At 45.2% G+C, this 19,636-nt stretch overlaps 2 protein-coding genes across 4 annotated transcripts; both read left to right on the top strand.

The window, feature by feature from the left end:
* Window positions 1-38: 38 nt before the first annotated feature.
* ANAPC13 (anaphase promoting complex subunit 13) lies at window positions 39-3,745 on the top strand. 3 transcript variants are annotated; one of them, XM_086754527.1, is made up of 4 exons: window positions 39-96; window positions 541-632; window positions 1,007-1,132; window positions 3,291-3,745. In XM_086754527.1, exons 3-4 carry the CDS (start codon window positions 1,034-1,036, stop codon window positions 3,414-3,416), a joined length of 225 nt encoding a protein of 74 aa, XP_086610653.1. In that variant the 5' UTR covers window positions 39-96; window positions 541-632; window positions 1,007-1,033; the 3' UTR covers window positions 3,417-3,745. The 3 variants fall into 3 exon arrangements, with proteins under 3 accessions (XP_086610653.1, XP_086610654.1, XP_086610652.1); XM_086754528.1 differs by lacking the exon at window positions 541-632 and having other exon boundaries at window positions 42-96; XM_086754526.1 differs by lacking the exon at window positions 39-96 and having other exon boundaries at window positions 492-632.
* LIPH (lipase H) lies at window positions 3,662-19,587 on the top strand (the record flags this gene model as incomplete). The annotated part of the gene is made up of 10 exons (XM_086754524.1): window positions 3,662-3,809; window positions 10,144-10,511; window positions 11,234-11,342; window positions 11,453-11,554; window positions 12,561-12,650; window positions 13,720-13,887; window positions 14,751-14,846; window positions 15,833-15,944; window positions 17,454-17,627; window positions 19,246-19,587. Coding segments are annotated over 10 exons (1,452 nt in total), but the record flags the coding sequence as incomplete, so codon positions are not given.
* Window positions 19,588-19,636: the final 49 nt, after the last annotated feature.

Raw genomic sequence — 19,636 nt, 5'->3', positions numbered from 1 at the left:
GCCCGGCCACCGCGGCGGGCGGGAGCGCGCTGCGCCTGCGCCAGGGCTGCGCCTGCGCAGTGCCGGCGCCGAGGCCGCCTTTCGGAGATGGGCAGGGTAGGCTGCGGGTAGGGGGCACCGGGAGGGGCACGGGGCTGCAGCGGCCGGGAGGGGCAACGGGCCTCATCGCCCCGGTTACCGGGGCTGGGATGTGCTCGGGCCTGCCCCCAGCGCCCAGGCGGGGCCGCCCTGCCCGCCTGTCCCCACCCAGCGCGGGGGCCTCCGTGTAGGTCTGGAGCCAGGCGTGGCCCAGCGGCTGCTGCGCCCTCCCGAGAGGCCCAGGCCGGGTTTGGTTTTAAATAAAGATCGGTGATCGCCAGCCCTGGCGCGATCCAGCCACCTGCTGCTGGGTGATGTCCTACAGGAGTCACAGAGGGGCGAGCGCCTGAGGGGACATTTCGAGGAGCGCAGAGTACTAATCAAACGATCGCAAGAAACCCCTCGAACCAGTATAGGAGCTGAGGGTGGAAGACAGGTCTTATTTTTCTCCTGTTTTACCAGGTTCCTGGACTTCAGGTCTTGGCGACATTTTGTGTGCCATTGTTCTGTTGTGTGCTTTGTTCCGACTCTTTCCCAGACTCGTAAAGCTGTGGGTGAGTTACGGCACTGATCAGGGACTGATAGCGAGTAGGCAGCAAACAATAAGCAACTGCTCTGGACAGAGTTAGAGGGGACAGGGGAGCTCTAGGTCACAAGCTCATCTAAAGAGATTTCTAAAGCTCAGTACCTATAAACACATGTAAATCTCTTAATCAGTCTGCAATTCAGTTTGATAGTGTTCTTTTCAGATGAAGTAGTTCTCCTATGGTTCTAACCTCTTTTTGAGTGGATTAGGAAAATCAAGGTTTTCCATAAAGTTTAAGCTTAATAGAAATTGGATAAAAAACTGGAGCAAGCCCATAGTCCAAACTCCAGCTCCGTGGTTGGGGGTGTGGATGTTAGAAACAGAATCTGCTTTGTGTCACAGGTTTAGCTGTATTCGCCTGCTACAAGGATGGACAGCGAAGTGCAAAGGGATGGCAGAATCCTGGATTTGATCGATGATGCATGGAGAGAAGATAAATTGCCGTACGAGGATGTGGCTATCCCTCTGGTAGGTGAATTGCTACTTATCAATCTGAGTTAAGACTGGTGTGTTTATCACAGCCCCTTCCAAGAAAAGGCAGAGACAGTATTGCTTGCAGTGCAGATAATTTGTACAGAAGGTTCCCGGGATGGATCTGACTCACTCTTTTTCTGCCCTATATGCCAGTCATTCCTGTGTGCATATGAGGACGTGGATGTTTCTCTCCCCCTTCTGCTGACCAGCTGCCAAATCTCCTTGGAAGTGAAGCGTCCTTCCCATCACACAATTCCGGGTTTGGCATCAGGGAGAAGTTTGTCCTTTCCCTGTGCTTCCCCTTCATGTTATTAGTGTTTGAAATGGTTTCCCAGTTCATTTGAATAGAGAGGATCAGTCTCATGTTGCCAGTTGCAGTCTTGGTTACACTTTATTTCCACTTTCTGAAATTCCATTAAAACAAGCTGAAAATTTTTCAGATGTCTTCCTGATCAGTCTTTTCCAAATACACTGTTGCTGTTGCCAGTTGAAGGATAGTAGTGAACGAACTGGCATCTGCAGTGGGACTCTTGCTGGTAGTGCTGCATCCCACGCATGGCAGCTGTCTTTTCATCCAGCGTACAGCTTGTACAGCCACAAGGCCGGAGAGGTGCAGCTGGGAAAAAGCTACCGGGGAAGCTCAGAGTTGAAGCTTCAGATCTCCCATGCTGACACCTTCCTTAGCCATTTTGAAACTACCAGGGAAGGGAGAGGTATCTGAGGATTCTCCCTTTCCTTGTTCTCTTTGGTACACAAGCTTCAGCCTGGCTAGCACTGACAAAGCAGTCATGCTAAGATCATGAGCATTGATAGGCTGCTTGTTTCTTTTAGCACAGAGATATTTCCATATTGCCAGTGACATGGCTCAAGCTTTAGCCTTCACACCACTGTCTTTTCAGAGACGGCAAGGAGCAGCTACACACCTCCAAAATCCATAAATACAGCACACAAGTTTTCCTGCCAAGATCTGGGCTTGAGAACTGTGATTCTGAGATATGAGAGCCCAAACCCTGCTTTGCTTGGGAGAAACTTTATTAGGCAGATCAAATATTATAAACTAGTTCCTTGCTGACATTTGCCTTTACCCTGTGTCCAAGTCAAGAAACATTACTGTTTCTTTCCTTATAGCCATCTCTTGAGCTACTTACAGTTGCATACAGATGGCAGCCTCAGAGCAGGAAGCCTCATCAACTAACAATAGAAAGAAAGGCCTGACTGTGGATATAAAGATCCCCGGGGATGGCATTGGCTCTGGTCGCATAGAAAAGCCAGCACGAATGCACAGGAGGCTTACTCAGCAGCATTATAAAGGAGCAAACAGAATGGCTGTAAAGTGGTATTTGAGCCTGTCCTGAGCATCTGATCCAGTGCTCACTCGAAAGATTCCTATGAACCCAAATGGGCTCAAATCATACGCTATTTTCAAAACCGAAAAATTGCATTTAGCTCATGCTGGGATTTCCAGAGATCTAGAGCTCAGAATTCTTGCCCCAATTGTATCTGGCAGAATAACACACACTCTGTGTGACTGCACCAATACAGCAACACAGAACAAATAATCTTAGGAGAGGAAATTAAATTTCTGTTAAACTATACTTCCTCCTGACTTTGTTGTGAGCAGCTCTGTGTTGCACCTGGTAGGGGTTTCTGACTTGTAGTGTTGATATAGCACAGCCACACCTGAGTTCAGCATGTAGAAAGAGGAAGGATTTCTCACCTGCCATAGAAAAGTGACATGTTACAGAACCAGTTGTCTTAATAACAGCTATAAAAATTCAGTATCCTTATTCTTGGCAACAGCAAAAGAAACACTTTGGGAAACAAGTAGTGGAATATTATTTACTTAATTTGCATTTTCTATATATTCTTCTTCACTGCATGTGCAGTCTGAGTGTATAGCAAGGCCCCAGGGTCCTGGAAAACCAATTTACCTTTCAGATTAAGTACCATATTCATGTGAAAAAAATATTGTTCACAACTGGGCTTAGTAATATTTTTAAGTGGATCAGTATGTATGATATATATTGTTCAGATGCACCCTCCGGTCTCGTTTGTGGATTTTGGTATTTATCCATATGAAGTCTTAGTAACCTGCTCCTTTCAGGAAGGGTTGTTATGTGTGGAATGCATTGTACCTCTGTTTTGTTCTCAGAATGAGCTTCCTGAACCAGAGCAAGACAATGGTGGCACAACTGAGTCTGTGAAAGAGCAAGAAATGAAGTGGACAGATTTGGCTCTCCAGTATCTCCATGAAAACGTTCCGTCCACAGGAAACTAGTGAATCAGTGAGATTTCATGCAGTGGATGCATGAATGCAATATGAAAAATATTTTTCAGCTGACCATCGCTGTCATAAGCTTCTCTAAGGAGGAAACAACGTTTCTGAAAAAGGCTCGGATTCAAAACAATGGTTCTGCTCACAGTGACCAAACACAGTTTAAAATGCTTCTGTAATGAGTGTGAAATAACAATGGCTACCTGACACCTCAGAGCTAATACCAGGATGTTTCTCTGATGTGAAATTATTGCCTATCTTCTGTTAAATTGGTGCCAATTCTGATCTTAAAATGTTTTCTACATGTGATAAAAGAAGTAGTTTTTACTGTCTCAAGTGTTATTGATTTTAAAGCTCACGATGGGATCATTTCTGACTCTGAAGGCTTATGTCCCAGTAAGTATTCCCGTGTATTCTGTAGGTAGAGTTCAGTGTACAAAAACCAAATAACTGTAAGTCAGTTGTTACTATCTTTAACTAGTGCATGGCTGAGGATGGTTGTGTGGGGCAGGCATGAAAGATTGGTCAACAGGCTTCAAGAGCTGTAAGTAATTTGTAAACGCAAGTGGTTATTTGAACTCCTCATCTCAGGATTTGATGGTGGCGGCGGACGGCGTTTCCAGTGCTGCCATCCTGGGTATGTTTGCCAATACATGTACTGTAAACAGACACCTCTAATTTATGCTAAAATGGTAGTTACTCAAAATAATTGTCTTTTGAGAGAGAACTGAGAGTACAAGGAAGAGCCTGCCAGTCCCAGTGGATGACCTGTTGAACCGAGAGCCACTTGGATGAGCTGTCTCAGACGGGAAATGGAAATCTGAGGAGAGCGATGGGAAAAGAAACAAGTGGTGCTTAGCTTCAGGCAATAAATTGTTACCTCTTTTTGTGCTGAGAAGAAAGGCAAGGCCCTCTTGATTTCTTGATCTTATTTTATCTCTGATTCTCAAATGTCTTTTGCAATAGGTAAAAGCCTTCTGTTCATCTTGCCTGTTTCATTGTTGGACCGATTCCTTCACACCACTGGCAGAACTTGGTAAGGAGGAAATATTTTGACAGAGTTTAGGATTACTGGTAGAGGTGAGAAAGGAACTGGAAGGAAAACAATGTTTCAAATTATTTTCTCTTGCCAGTGTATCAGAAAAAGCACTTCCCTGGAGCCTGCAGCTCCCAGACTCCACAGAAGTTTTTTGGTATCTTTTCTCAATGTTTATCCTCTTCAAAGTAACAAAAAAACAACTTTTGCCTGTTTGATTACCAAATGGAATCACAGCACAGCACATGTCCTGTGAGACTGGGATTGCTGAGCTGCACGAGGACAGAGAGTTCAAGGTGCTTGTGTAAAAATCATGCGTTGCTAGGTGCGCTCCTCTGTCTGAGGTGTAAGCCGTGCCTGCAGCAGACAAGCAGCACGCACTTGTCTGAACAAGAAGGAGCTACAGACAGCCAGCAGGCAGAGTTAAGGATTAGCCCAAGAATTATCAAAGTTAAAAAGCTTAATACCTACAGCACAAACCAAAGAAACAGCTATGCAGCTGGGAACTGTAATAGTTCGGCTCCTCATTGGATCATCACCGGGGTGGGGGGAACAGAGCCTATGCTTAATGAGGTGTTTCTGGTCCTCCTCATTTTCCCTTTCCCTGGCCTATGTTAGAAGAATTTGCTAAGGAAACATTAGGCAAAGCTACCACACAGCTCCTATCCAGCAGCCATCCCTGCTCTCTCTTCTCGACCACCCTCATCTTTCCAATTTTGCCTCTAGATCTTCCAGCTCCAATTTCAGACTCCCTTTCCTGCCCCTGACAGTTGTCTGTGCATCTGCTATCTTCTTTCTCCCATCCAGCAGGAAAAAAAAACAGCCTTTCTCACTTGAATTAGAGCTGGATTCATGAAGTTCCAGCAGGTCTGCAAGAAAATGTGGTGAGGATGCCAGATATACAAGCGTCATCCAAAACAGCAGTTGCTTGGCAGCCCAGTGGAGACCCAGATTGACTCAAACTGGTACCTTCCCTTTGTCACATCATGCTGTGCATCTGCCTCCTGCCTGAGGTGACGGGGTCTCGCAGGTTAGAAGGAATGCTGGGCTACAGTGCTCAGGAAAGCCAGAGGGACACGGGAGAGTAGAGATCGTCATAAATGCTCCCAACATAGGGCCCTGTGAAACCAAGTGCTGGCCCTGCCCAGATGCTTATCAGACTGGCAGACACCTACATTCTTTGCTGCCTTTTGACATTCTTTGCAAAAGACAAATAGACATGCAATAATTTCCTTCATTTCAACACGTGTAGTCAAACTGCTGCTTACAGCATGATACCAAACCATTTGTGTCTTTGATTAGTCATTCCCCAGGGCAAACTATATTTAAAATAAGGAAACTTGGTAGAATAGAAGGTGCCCCACCTTTTTAAGAAGAAGCTTTAGTTGTATAACTAAAGACTGATCTTAATTTCTTGGCTGGTAACTTCCTCCTTTCACCACACCTACTGTTACTGACAGAAAAAGAGAGCAAACTGCTGTCAGAGACAGACACATGCCAAAGAAATTCTGAGATCCTTAAAATCTTTTACCTGTAGAAGTTCCATGTGGAAGTCCATATGCGGAGGCTGTGTGTCGTGTTCATCTACCTTTTGCATGGGGTGAAAACAGGTAAGGAATCAACTGTGTGTTTTTAATGTTTTTGTCAAATATAGCACACTTTCTGTGTCTCGCAGAAATAGGAATATATCTACCTTCTGCATTATAGTTACTGCATAGGGTTTTCACTAGCATTATTTATTTTGGCAAAGCAAATTATACTGGTTACATGAATGTAGTCAGCTCTAAGAGTTCCAAATGTAAAACCAGAAGTCATTTTTATTATCTTTTCCTCACTTTGCAAACATTTCTCTTCTATAAGTACTATCCATCGACACTGCAAATATTCAAAATCTTGAGAGAAGAATCATTTCTTTTCAACAGTGTCTTAGATGACAGAGGCAAAGGATGAATTACCATTTATGAACAATAAGCTTCACTGACACCCGCACAGCCCTATCAAGAATCAACCTGTGTAGCAATAAACAAATGTACTGCCTTGTGTTAGTGTACACATGGGAGCAAGTCAAGTTGTAGCTCTCTGGTTTGTAGGGAAAAGAAACAGGAGTAAAAAAAAAACCAAAACCAAACGTTATTATAAATACTAACTTGTATTTCATCAGGTTCTCTGGAGTAATCTTGGGGTCGTGTTTTGCTTAGTCTGTTAAATATCCTGTAGGGAATGTAGTCATAAGAAGTGGAAAAAGAATTGTGTGAAAAGGCACCAAGGAAACCCAAGTGAGATACTGGAGACCATTTTAAGAGGTAGAGGGCACACTCTCTGTGGAAAAGCGATGGAAATCTTCACTAATGCAACTGAGATTTGCTGTGCGGAAGTGAAGTGTGCTTAAAGTTGAAGACTCATTATTGATGCATAAGACCAGTCTGTTGAAACACACTGTAAAAAGCCCAGGCAAGGTGACAGTGTTTTGATTGTCAGTGAAACTGCAGACAGACGGAGAAGCAGCAACACGCTTATCTGACATCCAGTGCTGACTGGGTGAGCAGCTCCCTTCGTGGGCTCTGGGTGGCAATACAGTCTCCTGAGGACCACAGCTAGGACAACTACAAATCTGACCAAGTGACCACTGACCCATTGAAGTGAAAATCCGTTGGAATGTCATTTTGCAAGAGGACAGACTGGTGGAGTTAAAAAATTCAGCTGCTATTCTAGTCATGCAGACAGCCTCAAGATCACAGCCCCAAAATGCCACTATTGCAAACCCTGCCTGTCCATAGGATGAACATCCAGGACAGAATGAAGAAAAAGCCTCCAAACCCCATGTCCAAGAAAGGAACAAGACACACCTGGGAAGGCAGGCTGTAAGTAGCACTGACTGCAGTAAATACCACAGAGTCTGCCTGAGACCGTTCTCATGACCGCAACGCTCCCATCTGGGAGTATATAACTTCAGTATATATATATATATATATATATATATATATATATATATATATATATATATACACATATGTACCTTCAGAATCAAGTTATTCTGAAGGCGCCCCTCCTGCTGCAGTAGCCCCCCAGAGGCTGATCTCAAGCTCAAGACAAAAGATGTGCAGCTCCCACATAGGAACATGGGTTTAACAGATTGGTATGCCCCTGCTACAGGTGCTCAGATGTCGGAGCGCCTTGCCCAGGAAACTGCTGTTTGCCATCCTATTTTACCTATCAGAAACCTGAGCAGAGGGAGAAAAGTGAATTCAGCAAGCTAATGGCCAAGACAGGGCTGGAAGCAGGTTAATGGGACACTGGGTTAATTGCCACGTTTGTTCACCTTTCCTGGAGGGAAGTGGTCTGTTGGACGTGGGTTAAGTAGAGTGCCAGCGTGTAAGTTTACACCTCACTTATTTGCTTGCAGAGTTAATCTCAATAAGCCTCTTGCCCCATCAGAGAAATCACGCTGGAGTTTCAAAGACACTTCCAGCCATTTGGGTAGGATTCACTGTGCTTATCAGAATGAAGAGCAAAGCTAGGATAACTGGCTGTCCTCATGTGTCAGCTTTTGGAACACATGGTGGATGAGCCTGGGATGTGCACCAGCCTGCCAGAAGATAAGCTGGCAGGTTTCCCCCCACTATTAGCACTGATCTGATTTTGTTAATCAAAACAGAACAAATCTAACAGACTCGGTGCAGATATTATAAGGCTTTTCAAACAGTTCCTGTGTTAGGTATCAGCAAATGGTGATCAGCTCTTTAAAGGTTTTCTTTACCAGAAGGTTTGGGCTGTTCTGGTGACAAACATAGTGCTCTTCTAGGCAAGTTTCAGCACAATGCAGGAGATATAGAAACAAATTAAGCAATCAATGCAATATTGCACCATATAGAAGTAATTTTTACCTGGCATTTTTGTATGTATTACTACAGCTTCATGGCAGTAAAGATGATTAACAATACTATATAATATACAATAACTAAAGCAATTTGTAGTTATTAGTAAAAAATAAATATAATTTTTTTAAAATGCTGCAGTAGCACCTAGAGGACAGCTGTTAAGTATCACTGTGTATGCTGGTGTATATCAGCAAAAAATTATTTCTTTTCTCTGCTAGTTACTTTGAGATCTCCACATGAGCAGTGTCGTAGGAGAACTCTTGCTGCCGTTTCTATGGAGCATCTTACCAGAATGTGGTAAGAGCAAGCTGGTCAGGAGGCAGCCACCCAGGTCACTTTTACTCTTGTAAGCAGGGCCCAGAGTCACACTGCCCCTGGGAGCCCTGGATGAAGCATTACAGAGGCAGAAGACGCTCAATTCAAAGGCCACCGATTTCAACCGATGTTCATTGGGCCTGGCTGAGGGTTCATTTTCCACAGCTCCTGTTCCACTATTCATATTTTACCATAAGCTTTATACAGGAAGGACTCCATGGATTTCAAATGTTAAAATTTATTTCTGAATTTATGGTAGCAATTTAAAATATCCAGTTGACTTAACTGCAACATCCTTTTAGCCTATTAACTTTTATTTCTGGAGCTCCTGGGGCTTCTACAAAGTAATTAGCAGAACTATGGCAACTGAGCAGATTATTTTATGTGCTGGGCACCGAGCATTTATTTCACTCTCATGATGCTGTTTTCTGCAGAAGGAGAAAAGGGAAAGCTGCTCATAGAAACTGAGAGTTTCATCATTTAGAAATTAAAATAGAGTATTGGAGATTTGCTAGAGCACAATTAGCTTACAGCTGCAGGTTTTCTAATCCATTCTACCTAATGCACAGGCCTTTAAGCAACAAAGATCAGGAAGATTTCTCTAGCAACTGCAGCCTGAACAATTATCACAGCCCAGGGCATATGTGTGAGAAAGACACTTTCTCCCACAAGGTTCTTCAATAAGATCAAGGGGATTTGGGAAAACAAACTGTGAGCCAGGAGGAGGCTACAAAACCTGGAAGGGCCTTCATAAGCAGTGTCTGTCTGGAGACAGTTATTCCATTCCCTGCCCGTGCCCTGTTCGAGATTGTATTGGACTCTGAAGGCTCAGCCTGTGCTCTGCTGGAAAAGCAAGGAACAAAGACAGGCTTTCAAATGGCAGAGATTGTCCCACAAAGCAGCACTTACATAAAATTCAGTTACTCTCCAGCTGTGTATAAAGCAATATCAGTAACATATCTCGTGCAGTCAAAGGGTGTCCCATTTTGCAGTCTGAAATAGCAGGCTGCATCTGCAAACATAAATGAAGCACTGAGCTGCCCCTCACAACAGCAAGATCCTCTGCAGCTTGTCAGCTCCAGACTGGAGTTACAAACCACAAGGATATCTCCTTACCCTAGAACCTGCTCAGAGAATCTGGGTGTGCTCTCAAACCAATACAGCAACCATTCTAGTTGTCAGTCTCTAATACCTTCCTCACACTTGTGGGATTTTTGGGGAGAGTCCATGCCATCTCCCAGCTGCTAGTGGAAGCAGGACTGTGCTGTTTCAGGGAATGCTGCCTGGAGAAGGTACACGTGCTGTCTTTGTTCCAACATGACAAGAAAACTTAAGTTTCAGGGTAACTCCAGTCACGAACATGATGGAGAGGAAAGGAGCAGCCCTGGCTCTAACAGCTCACAACATAAGTTCCTGTACCTGTGCAGGGCTGACAGGTAGAAAAGGTCACAGCAAACGCATTGGTGCTAACCTCAAGACTGCCACACTGTGCTCTTTTCAGATCCCGGGGAGACATGCCCTGCATTCACAGCGCTCAGCTTTGGCAACGCTTTGATAGGGACAGACCTGAAAGTGAAGCTGCTGCTCTACACCAGACAGAACCCAAACTGTGCTGAAGAACTCGATTCAACAGCCTCCAAGTATCTAGATGTGACCAAGAAAACTACCTTCATCATCCATGGATACCGACTCACCGGCTCTACCCCAGTCTGGATCCCTGACTTGGTACAACTCCTGCTCTCTGCAGAAGACATGAACGTCATCCTTGTGGACTGGAACCAGGGGGCAACAACTCTCATCTACAGTAATGCTTCCAGAAATTGCAAAAAAGTTGCTGAGATTCTGAAGAAACTTATTGACGAAATGTTGGTAAGTTGAGCGTTCACACTGTGATATAGTCATTAACACACAGTATGTAAAGGACACAAAGGAAGTGTTTAAAAACAGCAGGATGTCTGGGAAAAGAAACTCCTAAAAAGGAATGCATTAATTTTTGGAAGTGCAGCTATAGTGCAGTGCCAAATTCTACCCTTGGACTTGGTCCGATGGTATTTTGTTGCTATATTCAGTTAACACTCTAAGTCTCTACATTTCTGGATATAAAACTCTACAGACATGTTTTCCCATACACAGAAACTCTATTTCCACTTTCTGTATGTCCAAAACTCAGCTGACGGGAATCAGCTACAGTTCGCAGCTGCTCTGTGCTGTTGCACAGGCACAGGCAATGATGACACTGGATCACTGGGATCGTTTATGTCTGCTAACACCTTGCAAGAACCACATGCGGGCAACTGGAGCTGTACGCACGGGGCCCACGAATACTCATTCCTGTACACACCTGTAGTCACTGCCCCAGGAAAATACAACCATTGCCTGAACTGTCTTCGTCACAGCTCTCTCAGATATGGGCCTTAAACATGAGTGCTGGTTGTGCTGTGGGACTGTCCAAAGGGGGAATATTTACACAAAGTGGAACACACCAAGGGAAAATGTGGGAAAAGCAGGGAGATGAATTTACATTCTTCCTGATATTTTTTATGCCTTTCACATGCCTAAAATCTGTGACTATGAGTCCTTTTAAATCTCAGATTGATGGAGCATCACTTGACTCCTTCCACATGATAGGAGTGAGCCTGGGAGCACACATCTCTGGCTTTGTGGGACAGATGTTTGATGGTACACTTGGAAGAATCACAGGTAAGCCGTTTCTCCTGTCGATCCTTTTGCTTCAAGTACAGCTGTCCACCATGAGCGGTGTGAGCTGCACAGTGCTGAAGTGATGCCACGCGCGTGGTTTTGCATTGCAGGCCTTGACCCAGCGGGTCCCTTGTACAGAGGACAGCCACCCAGTGAGAGGCTGGATCCTACAGACGCACAGTTTGTTGATGTCATTCATTCAGACACCGATGGTATGTGACATTTCTCCTCTTTACCATTACAAGGAAACCTAGAGACTGATGGGGAGCACAGGAAAGCAGGGGATCTAACAGGCAGCAGTGCTGGGGGGATCCTTGCTAATTTGGCGCAGGAGGACAGCAGTCTCCTTCACCGATGCTGTGAAGGGCTCTGTGGTCCTGTGTTGCCCATGTTATGTTGTCATCAGCACTCCCTCGGGAGCTGCAGTTTTATTTGCATTTCAAAACATGATGCTGTCTTATAACAATTACAGTCTCATGCCCCATGAAGTACAAGGACTTAGACCCTGTTGCTGTCACAGCACACAGTCCTGCCAGAGCAGTTCCACATTAACGCCGCACTGCAAGGTCAGGCTGCCGCCAAGCAGGAAGCATCTCAAAAGCAACTCACACAGCACAATCCCTTGCACAGCACATCAGTTATCTCCAACCCTGTGGCTCCCTGCATGATGCTTCCAGTCTTCATCCCACCTCTCGTGGGCTAAACCTTCCTCTGGGAGAAATCTGGCATCTCCCTCAGCCCTCTCCTTTCCCAACACAGCAAACCTTCACATCCACCAGCCAGGCCAGCAGTGTGATGCAAACCCTCCGCTCCGCTCCCACTGGCATCCTACCGCCAGCACTTGGCTTTCCCACCTCATTGCTGCCTCTTGTCTTCTCCAAGCCCTTCCAAGAACTCAGACTTCAGCAGCACAGCAACAGCCAGTGTTTCACATCCCTTTTCCTCTCCCACATGCAGTGACACAAAAAGCCAAATTTTGTACAGTCACATGCACAGACTTATTTTAGGTATTTGATACCATTGCTAAGATGACACAGCTGGGTGACAACCGTTTGGCCTGCTGACTAAACAGATGAATGACCTTAATAATCCTGCACAAGCAGGCATCTTAGAACTAAATAACTATTATTTTTTCAAGTTTGTTTCTTATGTTTCCTTCCTTTGCATTTTACAATTTAATACTCTCTTCCCCTCACCCCTGATATTTTCTTTTGTCAGGACTAGGTTACACAGAAGCACTAGGCCACATAGACTTCTACCCCAACGGTGGGACCGACCAGCCTGGCTGTCCACTGACAATATTTTCTGGTAATCAGTTCTGCCTTGAATTGCACAAGCACGGACAAAACATTTCCGATCAGAAAAGAGAAGTCCAGAGAATCATCACTGCTTAGAAAATACATGAAAACCATATTCTGGGAAAGCCATGACAAAAATCTCTTCCCAGCACTGGTGTGGCACACTGACATAACAGGAGTGTAGCTGATGTGTACCAGGCAGATGTATGAGTCAGCAGTGATCCTTCTGCTCTCTGTCACACATGCAAATGGGATTAATTTTCCATGCAAAAAGTAACCAGGTAGATTTGTGCTTTCATTTTGTGACTACGTTTAGAAAACCTGTGGGAGATATATATATATTTTTTTAATTACTTAGAACACATAGAAAACCCCAAGGACTAGCTATGGCAAGAACCTGTTCAGAAAACAGGTTCAGGATGAATGTGGGGTAGGCTGTTATATCAAATCCAATGCACCTTTGTTGGTAGTGGCCAACAGTGCTGTCTGGCAGGTAGAGCCCTAGTCTTTAACACAAGAAAGCTTTTATCCTTTCCAGCCTGACAGCAGAACTGGTTTTGTGAAAGCTGGGTGAAGAAGATACCTTATAGAAGGAAAGGTAGTAATGTGAACTCAACCCCTATCAGACCCAAAAGAATCTACATAGCAACAACTCATATAATTAGTTACGTCCTTCTAAAGAGTTTTTTAAACCAAAATGGCAAAGTCATGTGCAAAAAAATGCAACATTCTGCTGTGAGGCCTGAGCTCAGAGAGAAAAGAACACTTGAGACAGAGCAGGATCCATAGCTGGATCCTCTAGAACTACAGTAACAATACAAACATATAAGATTTTTAAACCGAAAAAAAAGACAAGAAGGAAAGTAAAGTAGGCATGGGCAGAGCTGAGTGCACTCAAAGGGAGAGGCTAGCGCCCACTTACTGTTCTGCCACAGCCCAGTGCTCCCCAGTTCAATCTGTTGTGTTCAGACTGGTCAGTGACTGTCCACTGGTGTGTCCTTTTTTGCTAGGGCATTAATACTGTTTCCCTGAAGCATGACAATTGCTAACAAAATATTTCTTCCCTGTGTATGATTAAGGATTGCAGTATTTTAAATGTGACCACCAGAGGTCTGTTTTCCTGTTCATGTCGTCCCTGAGACAGAGCTGCAATATCACCGCGTACCCCTGTGACTCCTACAGAAATTACAGGAATGGCAGATGTACCAGCTGCGAAACTTTTTCGCCTATGCCATGCCCCATCCTAGGTAAGGATCCAGGGAATATAAACACACCCTGAGTACACGTGTCTGACAGAGCTGACCGTCACTACTGTAACTTTGTGTGTGACAAATGTTTTGCTAAAGGACTAACACAACACCATGCTGTGCAAAAGCACATCAGTTATTTCCACTGAGATTTTTGAGAGGGTCTCTCCTTGGCTTCTCCTTGCTCTCTGTACAGTCACATCATGTTAATGAAGTATAAGAGAAATTCAAATGTAAAGGATCCAGAACTAGAAAAGCCAAAACAAGATTTGGGATCTTTACATTGAAGTCAAAGAAACAATGAATTAAAGTCCATTAGTTTGAGGGTTAGGGGCATGTTCTTGCTAAAACAGAATATTTTCTAAGAAATTTTCAGCACCACAGACCCCTTCTGACTCTAAAAGGAATGGCAGAGAGGGGTGAACAAAGGGTATTCTGCTTTTTTGTAACTGACCCACAGAGCTGCCTCAGCCTGGATGTGACAACCCAGCTTCAGGCTGCCATTTCTGAAATGCTGATGCTTTGACACTTCCAGAGTTTAACTTCCAAAGTTGAGGAGTTGATTTTCATTCTGCACTGCAAAATTAAATCCTTCTTGACTATGGATATCAGATGTGGAAAAAGATCGACCTTAAAATAAGTGCTGAACAGTAACCAGGCATATCGAGTCACCCAGCTGGCTGCAGGTACACAAATCAAGCCCTGGAATAAGTCTATGGAGTACAGGCGCATGTGTCACAGTACTACCTTGAAGCTGGCAAGCAATATACTGTTTCCTAAACGCTTGCTTTATTTTCAGCTATTCAGTTGCTTATATACCTGTGCAATAACCCTCTGTTTCATTTTCAAACTGTCATCTATAGGTTATTATGCCCATAAATGGAAAAGCTATTTAACAAAACAGAGCCATCCAGTGACAAGTATGTTTTTTGATACAGCGGACAAAGAGCCATTTTGCAGTAAGTGACTAAGATTCCTGCAATGATTTTTCTTTGTGTATTGGCCTCCTTCAGCAACAGCCAAGCAGAGCCAGTTAGTTGCTATTGGCTTCATAGCCAGCATTTTAGAAACAAAGCCAGTGTCTGCTGGATAGAATTGTGTCCATCTGCACTCTTGCCATTACATTCCTTCCCTGCCAACCTGCCTGGTGCTGTGACAGTCAACTGCTCACTAGAGATGTGCAAGAAGAGGCTTATATTGCTTACAATGCTAGGAAATGTGTTGAGAACATGCAAATGAACCACAAAAGGGTAGTTCGTAAACAGTGTTTCAAAACAACACACCACTCTTTAGTGCAAGTAAGAGGTGTACGGGAACGATGAGAGACAAAAACGCGCTCTGAGCTGAACAGGTAAAAAAGCTACCCTGAACAAAAGGGAAAGGCACAGGGAAAGGGCCCAGGCAAGGGGGAATCGGTGAAAAATCGGTTTCACCCTCATCATCACCAACATACCGAGCCACAGGCAGGGATTATGGCCTGAGCTCCAGTGCTGGTCAACAAGTGAATTCAGTGAGTTACAGATCAGAGTAAAGAGCAGACAATTCTGCTCTGTGACAGGGAAGACAAATGAAAGATGCTGAGAACAGAAATGAAGGGGATCAGAGGCAGACAGGAGAAAGAAAAGGCAATCTGACAATGAATGGTGAAAGGCAGTGTGCTGAAAGCTGTACGGAGAGACCATCTTGCATGCCACTTGTGTAACCCTTGCTGTAGTGCTTTCTCAGGCATCTGCTAATATTTCTGTTAGAAGTCTCTGCAAAAGGAGATGGCAAGCAGGAAGGAAAAAGAGATTTTAGAGTTAAATTGAATGGGTTGTGTCAGACGAGCAAATGGGGGAAAGACATCCTCCACCTGTAGCTCAGCTCCCAGACAGGCACACAGCCACCCTGGAAAGCAGAGCGAGCGTGCAGAATCTAACCGCGCTCACTCTCTCTCTCACCTCAGTTTATCACTATTTTGTGGATATCATTACATGGAACAAAGACACCAGAAGAGGCTCCTTCAGCATTGTACTAGCTGATGAAACTGGGAAGAAGGCAGAATCTAAAGTTAATCCGTAAGTCTTCAGAATATGATGATCTGTATATGTTAGCAAATCACTGGTACAACTGCATCTGGGAGGAGGCAAGATATTCTCCTCTAATTTCTCTGCTGATACCTGATAGCGTACATGCCTTAGGGCTTTCCTGGCCCTGTGTGATTTTCACAGGCTCTCCCAGTGCACACCAGCTGACAGCCCAGCCCTTTGGTTTGGGCCCTTCTCAGCCATCTTAAGGACTGAGGTGGACAATCTCAGCCAGCGGCACAGTTGTTCTAGGCTTCCACTAAAGCAAGTGGAAAAACACATCTCCCCCTCTTTCCTTCCCCTTCCATTCCAGCTCCAAGTGCCCAGGCAGCTGGGATGAACCTGAGCCTGAATATGTAACATCCAAATCAATTATTCCACTTGGAGAGGCAAATTAATGACTGGTGTTTATGTGGACATGCAAATTCCTGATTGATCTAAACACACTTCAGCCAAACAAGTCCTGCTCAACTAGTTTCCCCAAGTGTTTCTAAGTGCATATTCTCTCAGCCGTATCTGCTTGCACTGGAGCAATCTGCATAGCTCCCTGGGGTTGCACAACAGGACCACCCTGCTCTGCCGAGCGCGTGACAGCACACCAGGCAGCATGCTTACACACGCACGTCGTAAACACCTTTGACAGGTTAAAACTTGTCCTATTTGTCAGGCCTCCTAAAACTTCCAAACAAGGCCAGTCGTTTTGTGTGTTGCAACTGGGATACGCTTCCTGTCACATCAGCACTCCTCACCTTCGTAAGGGAAACCTGAAATGGCCGTACAACCAGCTATATAAAGAACGTGTTGTGTGGCCACAGCGCTCTCGCAAACAGCTCTGCTGCTTTACCACCAAGACTGGTGCAGTTTTCATCTGTATCTCAAACTGGAACTGGCCATTCTGTCAAAAAGTAGGAAGGGCAAACCCCAGCCCCGTCTTAAGCCTGTGCTGTTTTCCTATCCTGAGAAGCTGGATTACTTTCCATTAATTCTGGTCAACTCTGCATTGTTTCACAGACGCTTCTGCTCTGTTTGCCAGAAGAGAACTACCAGAAATTTAGTTAGGGGCATTAATACCCTCAAGGTACAGGCTTCCATTTGTCAAGCTACCTCTGCCATACAGCATTGCCAACAGATTTGTGCATAGAGCAAGCTATTCTGCAGGCTCCACGGATGACTCAGTGGTCAGGTCTGCACAACCAGCCATGTACGAACATGATTTGGGTCTAGTCCACTCAGGTTCAAAGCAGAATCACAGTGAGGATTCTGGTTTGGGACCAGAGCAAACAGCATCAGACCTCTGTGTGCCAACTCCCACCCCAAAAAGTGGCTGAGCAGGTTCACATCTGGAGACCCGAATCCACACCCACTTCCTGTAAAACAGAAACTAATCATAAACTCAGTCCTCCTTCTCCCCCAACACTGTTTCTAATATTATACTGACTCTATTAAAAATGGTGCTATTCCCTTGGTGACTCTCTGACACCTTGTCTGCTCTGTCTTTAGAGAAGCTGCAGCCTTTCAGCAGTACAACCAAATCACTTTGCTAATTGGATTCGACCAGGATTTTGAAAACGTAGAAAGAATTTCCCTGACATTTTCCACAGGATCAGTTATTGGCCCAAAATTCAAACTCAGGATTCTCCAAATGAGGTTCCGGTCACTTACAAATCCAGAAAGGTAAGCAGAGGTTTACAAACCGTTTCTGTTGTTGCAAACTGGACAGAAGTAAATGAATCTCCCAGATGCCTGACCTGGCTGAGTTTGTCTGGAAGAATTATATTTATTTCACATTTAATAATTCTTGCACGCATATCTTGGGAATAAATTCTGCCTTTAGTGCGTGCACACAAATCCCATAGCTGAGTACCTACTTGAACACAGAGGTTGTCTTATTGCTCTGAAAACACGTAATTAGCAGTCTGACTCTGACATGGCCTGACATTTTAACCTTTGGTCAGGAAAATGACCTTTGAGTAGCTGCAGAGAAGATGCCCAGGCCTGAACTCTGAACTGAAGGTAAATGCAAGTCTCAGGGAAATACAGATGTCCAACCCCAAATACACATTTTACATCCCAGTCAGTTTCTATCTCCAGCCAAACAGGGAGAATCATTTACTTCTGGAATTCTAGTAACTGCGAGTTGCTGGCCACTATGCCCCAAAGCACTGACTACTCCCCACAACATCATGAGTTACCTACCAGGTCCTTTGCCGATAAGATGTCTACAGCTGCTTCAGTCACCTTGTTAACTTCTGTCTGCTCTACGGTCTTACCCTTAAACTTCACGGATTTTTAGGGCACCTTTGGAGGACAGGATCTTTGCTTGAGCTCAGCGAGTACAAAATCTCTTAGGTTGACCTTGTGTGCAAGAATAGTATGTGGACATCAAGCCATACATACTTTAAATTTGGGTTAAAACAAGGATTGCACATCACAGAGTGAGAAGGGTGGAACAAAATAAAGACAGAGCAGCAGAACACGTTTCTCTGCAGTTCATGAAGGTCTGCTACCCTTATCTTAGCCTTGGAACAAGAAAAAGATTGAGCATGACTAATAAGCAAAATAAGCAAAGTCCTTCTGCAGCTCCCCCTCACTGACACTCCCCTTATCCTGTCCTACATCACCACAGTCACTTCCAGCCCCAGCTCCATATTTAATATTTTTTAAAGTAGATGCAAATACCCAAACATTTCATCAGAGGCTGTCCACTCTCCCCTAGGAGGGCCTGCCACAGGCTATGAGTAGTTTCATGACTATTTTAACACCATTAATTAACCAGTCACTGCCACAGGGAGGGATGTCTTGCCCTCTCTCCTTCCCTGTGCCAGGGTTAATGCTCACATGGCCCCAGGTGAAAGCCTAAGTATTTCCTCTGGTTTTCAGCTGGGCTAGCTCTAAGCCAGATCAATGCCTGGTCTCAGCTCAGGGCAGCAGCAGAATCCCCAATGCTGACAGCAGGGAATTGGCAGGAACACACAGGACCACCCCATTCCATAGACACACGAGTGTAGATCGGCTTAAAGGGAACCCTGGACTACGTAGCCAGTACCTCAGTTTGCCTGCTGGTTTGTCCTTTTCCCCACAAGGAAAAGCAGAAATAATGTAGAACAGAATGAAAATACAGTCAAGATATCCCTGGCCTCGGTAAGGGATAAAGTGAGGTGGACTTCAAGCCAGTTGTATTGCAAATGTGACTTATTTTACAAAAGCCTGCAGCAGGCTGGGAGAGTTGCTGGGGGATGACACAAAAAGGGTGATTTTTCACTTTTGGCTCACGTTCGCTGTTTTTACGCAGACCGCAGCTGTGCAGGTACGACCTTGTCCTGGTGGAGAACACCGAAAAAACCTTCAGGCCCATCCCGTGCTGGAGCAGGAGCTAAGGCACAAGCGTGTCGTGTTTGAACGTGGCGGACGTTTTCACGGCCACACCGGGAACTCACCGGAAGGTTCCTCGGCGCCTTCTGTGGACACCAAGCGACAGCGCGGCGGGGCCCTCGTGTCCCCGCAGAGATTTATAAACGCGGCTGCAGAAGTGACAAAACAACCGCGGCGCGGGGTGTTTCTGGAGCGCGCTCCCGCGGCAGGGCCGAGGGCAGAGGAGGAGCCCGCCGGGCCCTCGGGGCCGCGTCCCGCCCGCAGCGCCCGCCCCGCGCCTGCGCGTTCCGTTCCGTCCCGTCCCGTCCCGT

This window comes from Chlamydotis macqueenii, chromosome 9 (genome assembly GCF_036417535.1).
Source record: "Chlamydotis macqueenii isolate bChlMac1 chromosome 9, bChlMac1.mat, whole genome shotgun sequence".
NCBI classification, from domain to species: Eukaryota; Metazoa; Chordata; class Aves; order Otidiformes; family Otididae; genus Chlamydotis; species Chlamydotis macqueenii.
This window is presented reverse-complemented; position numbering and strand designations above follow the sequence as displayed.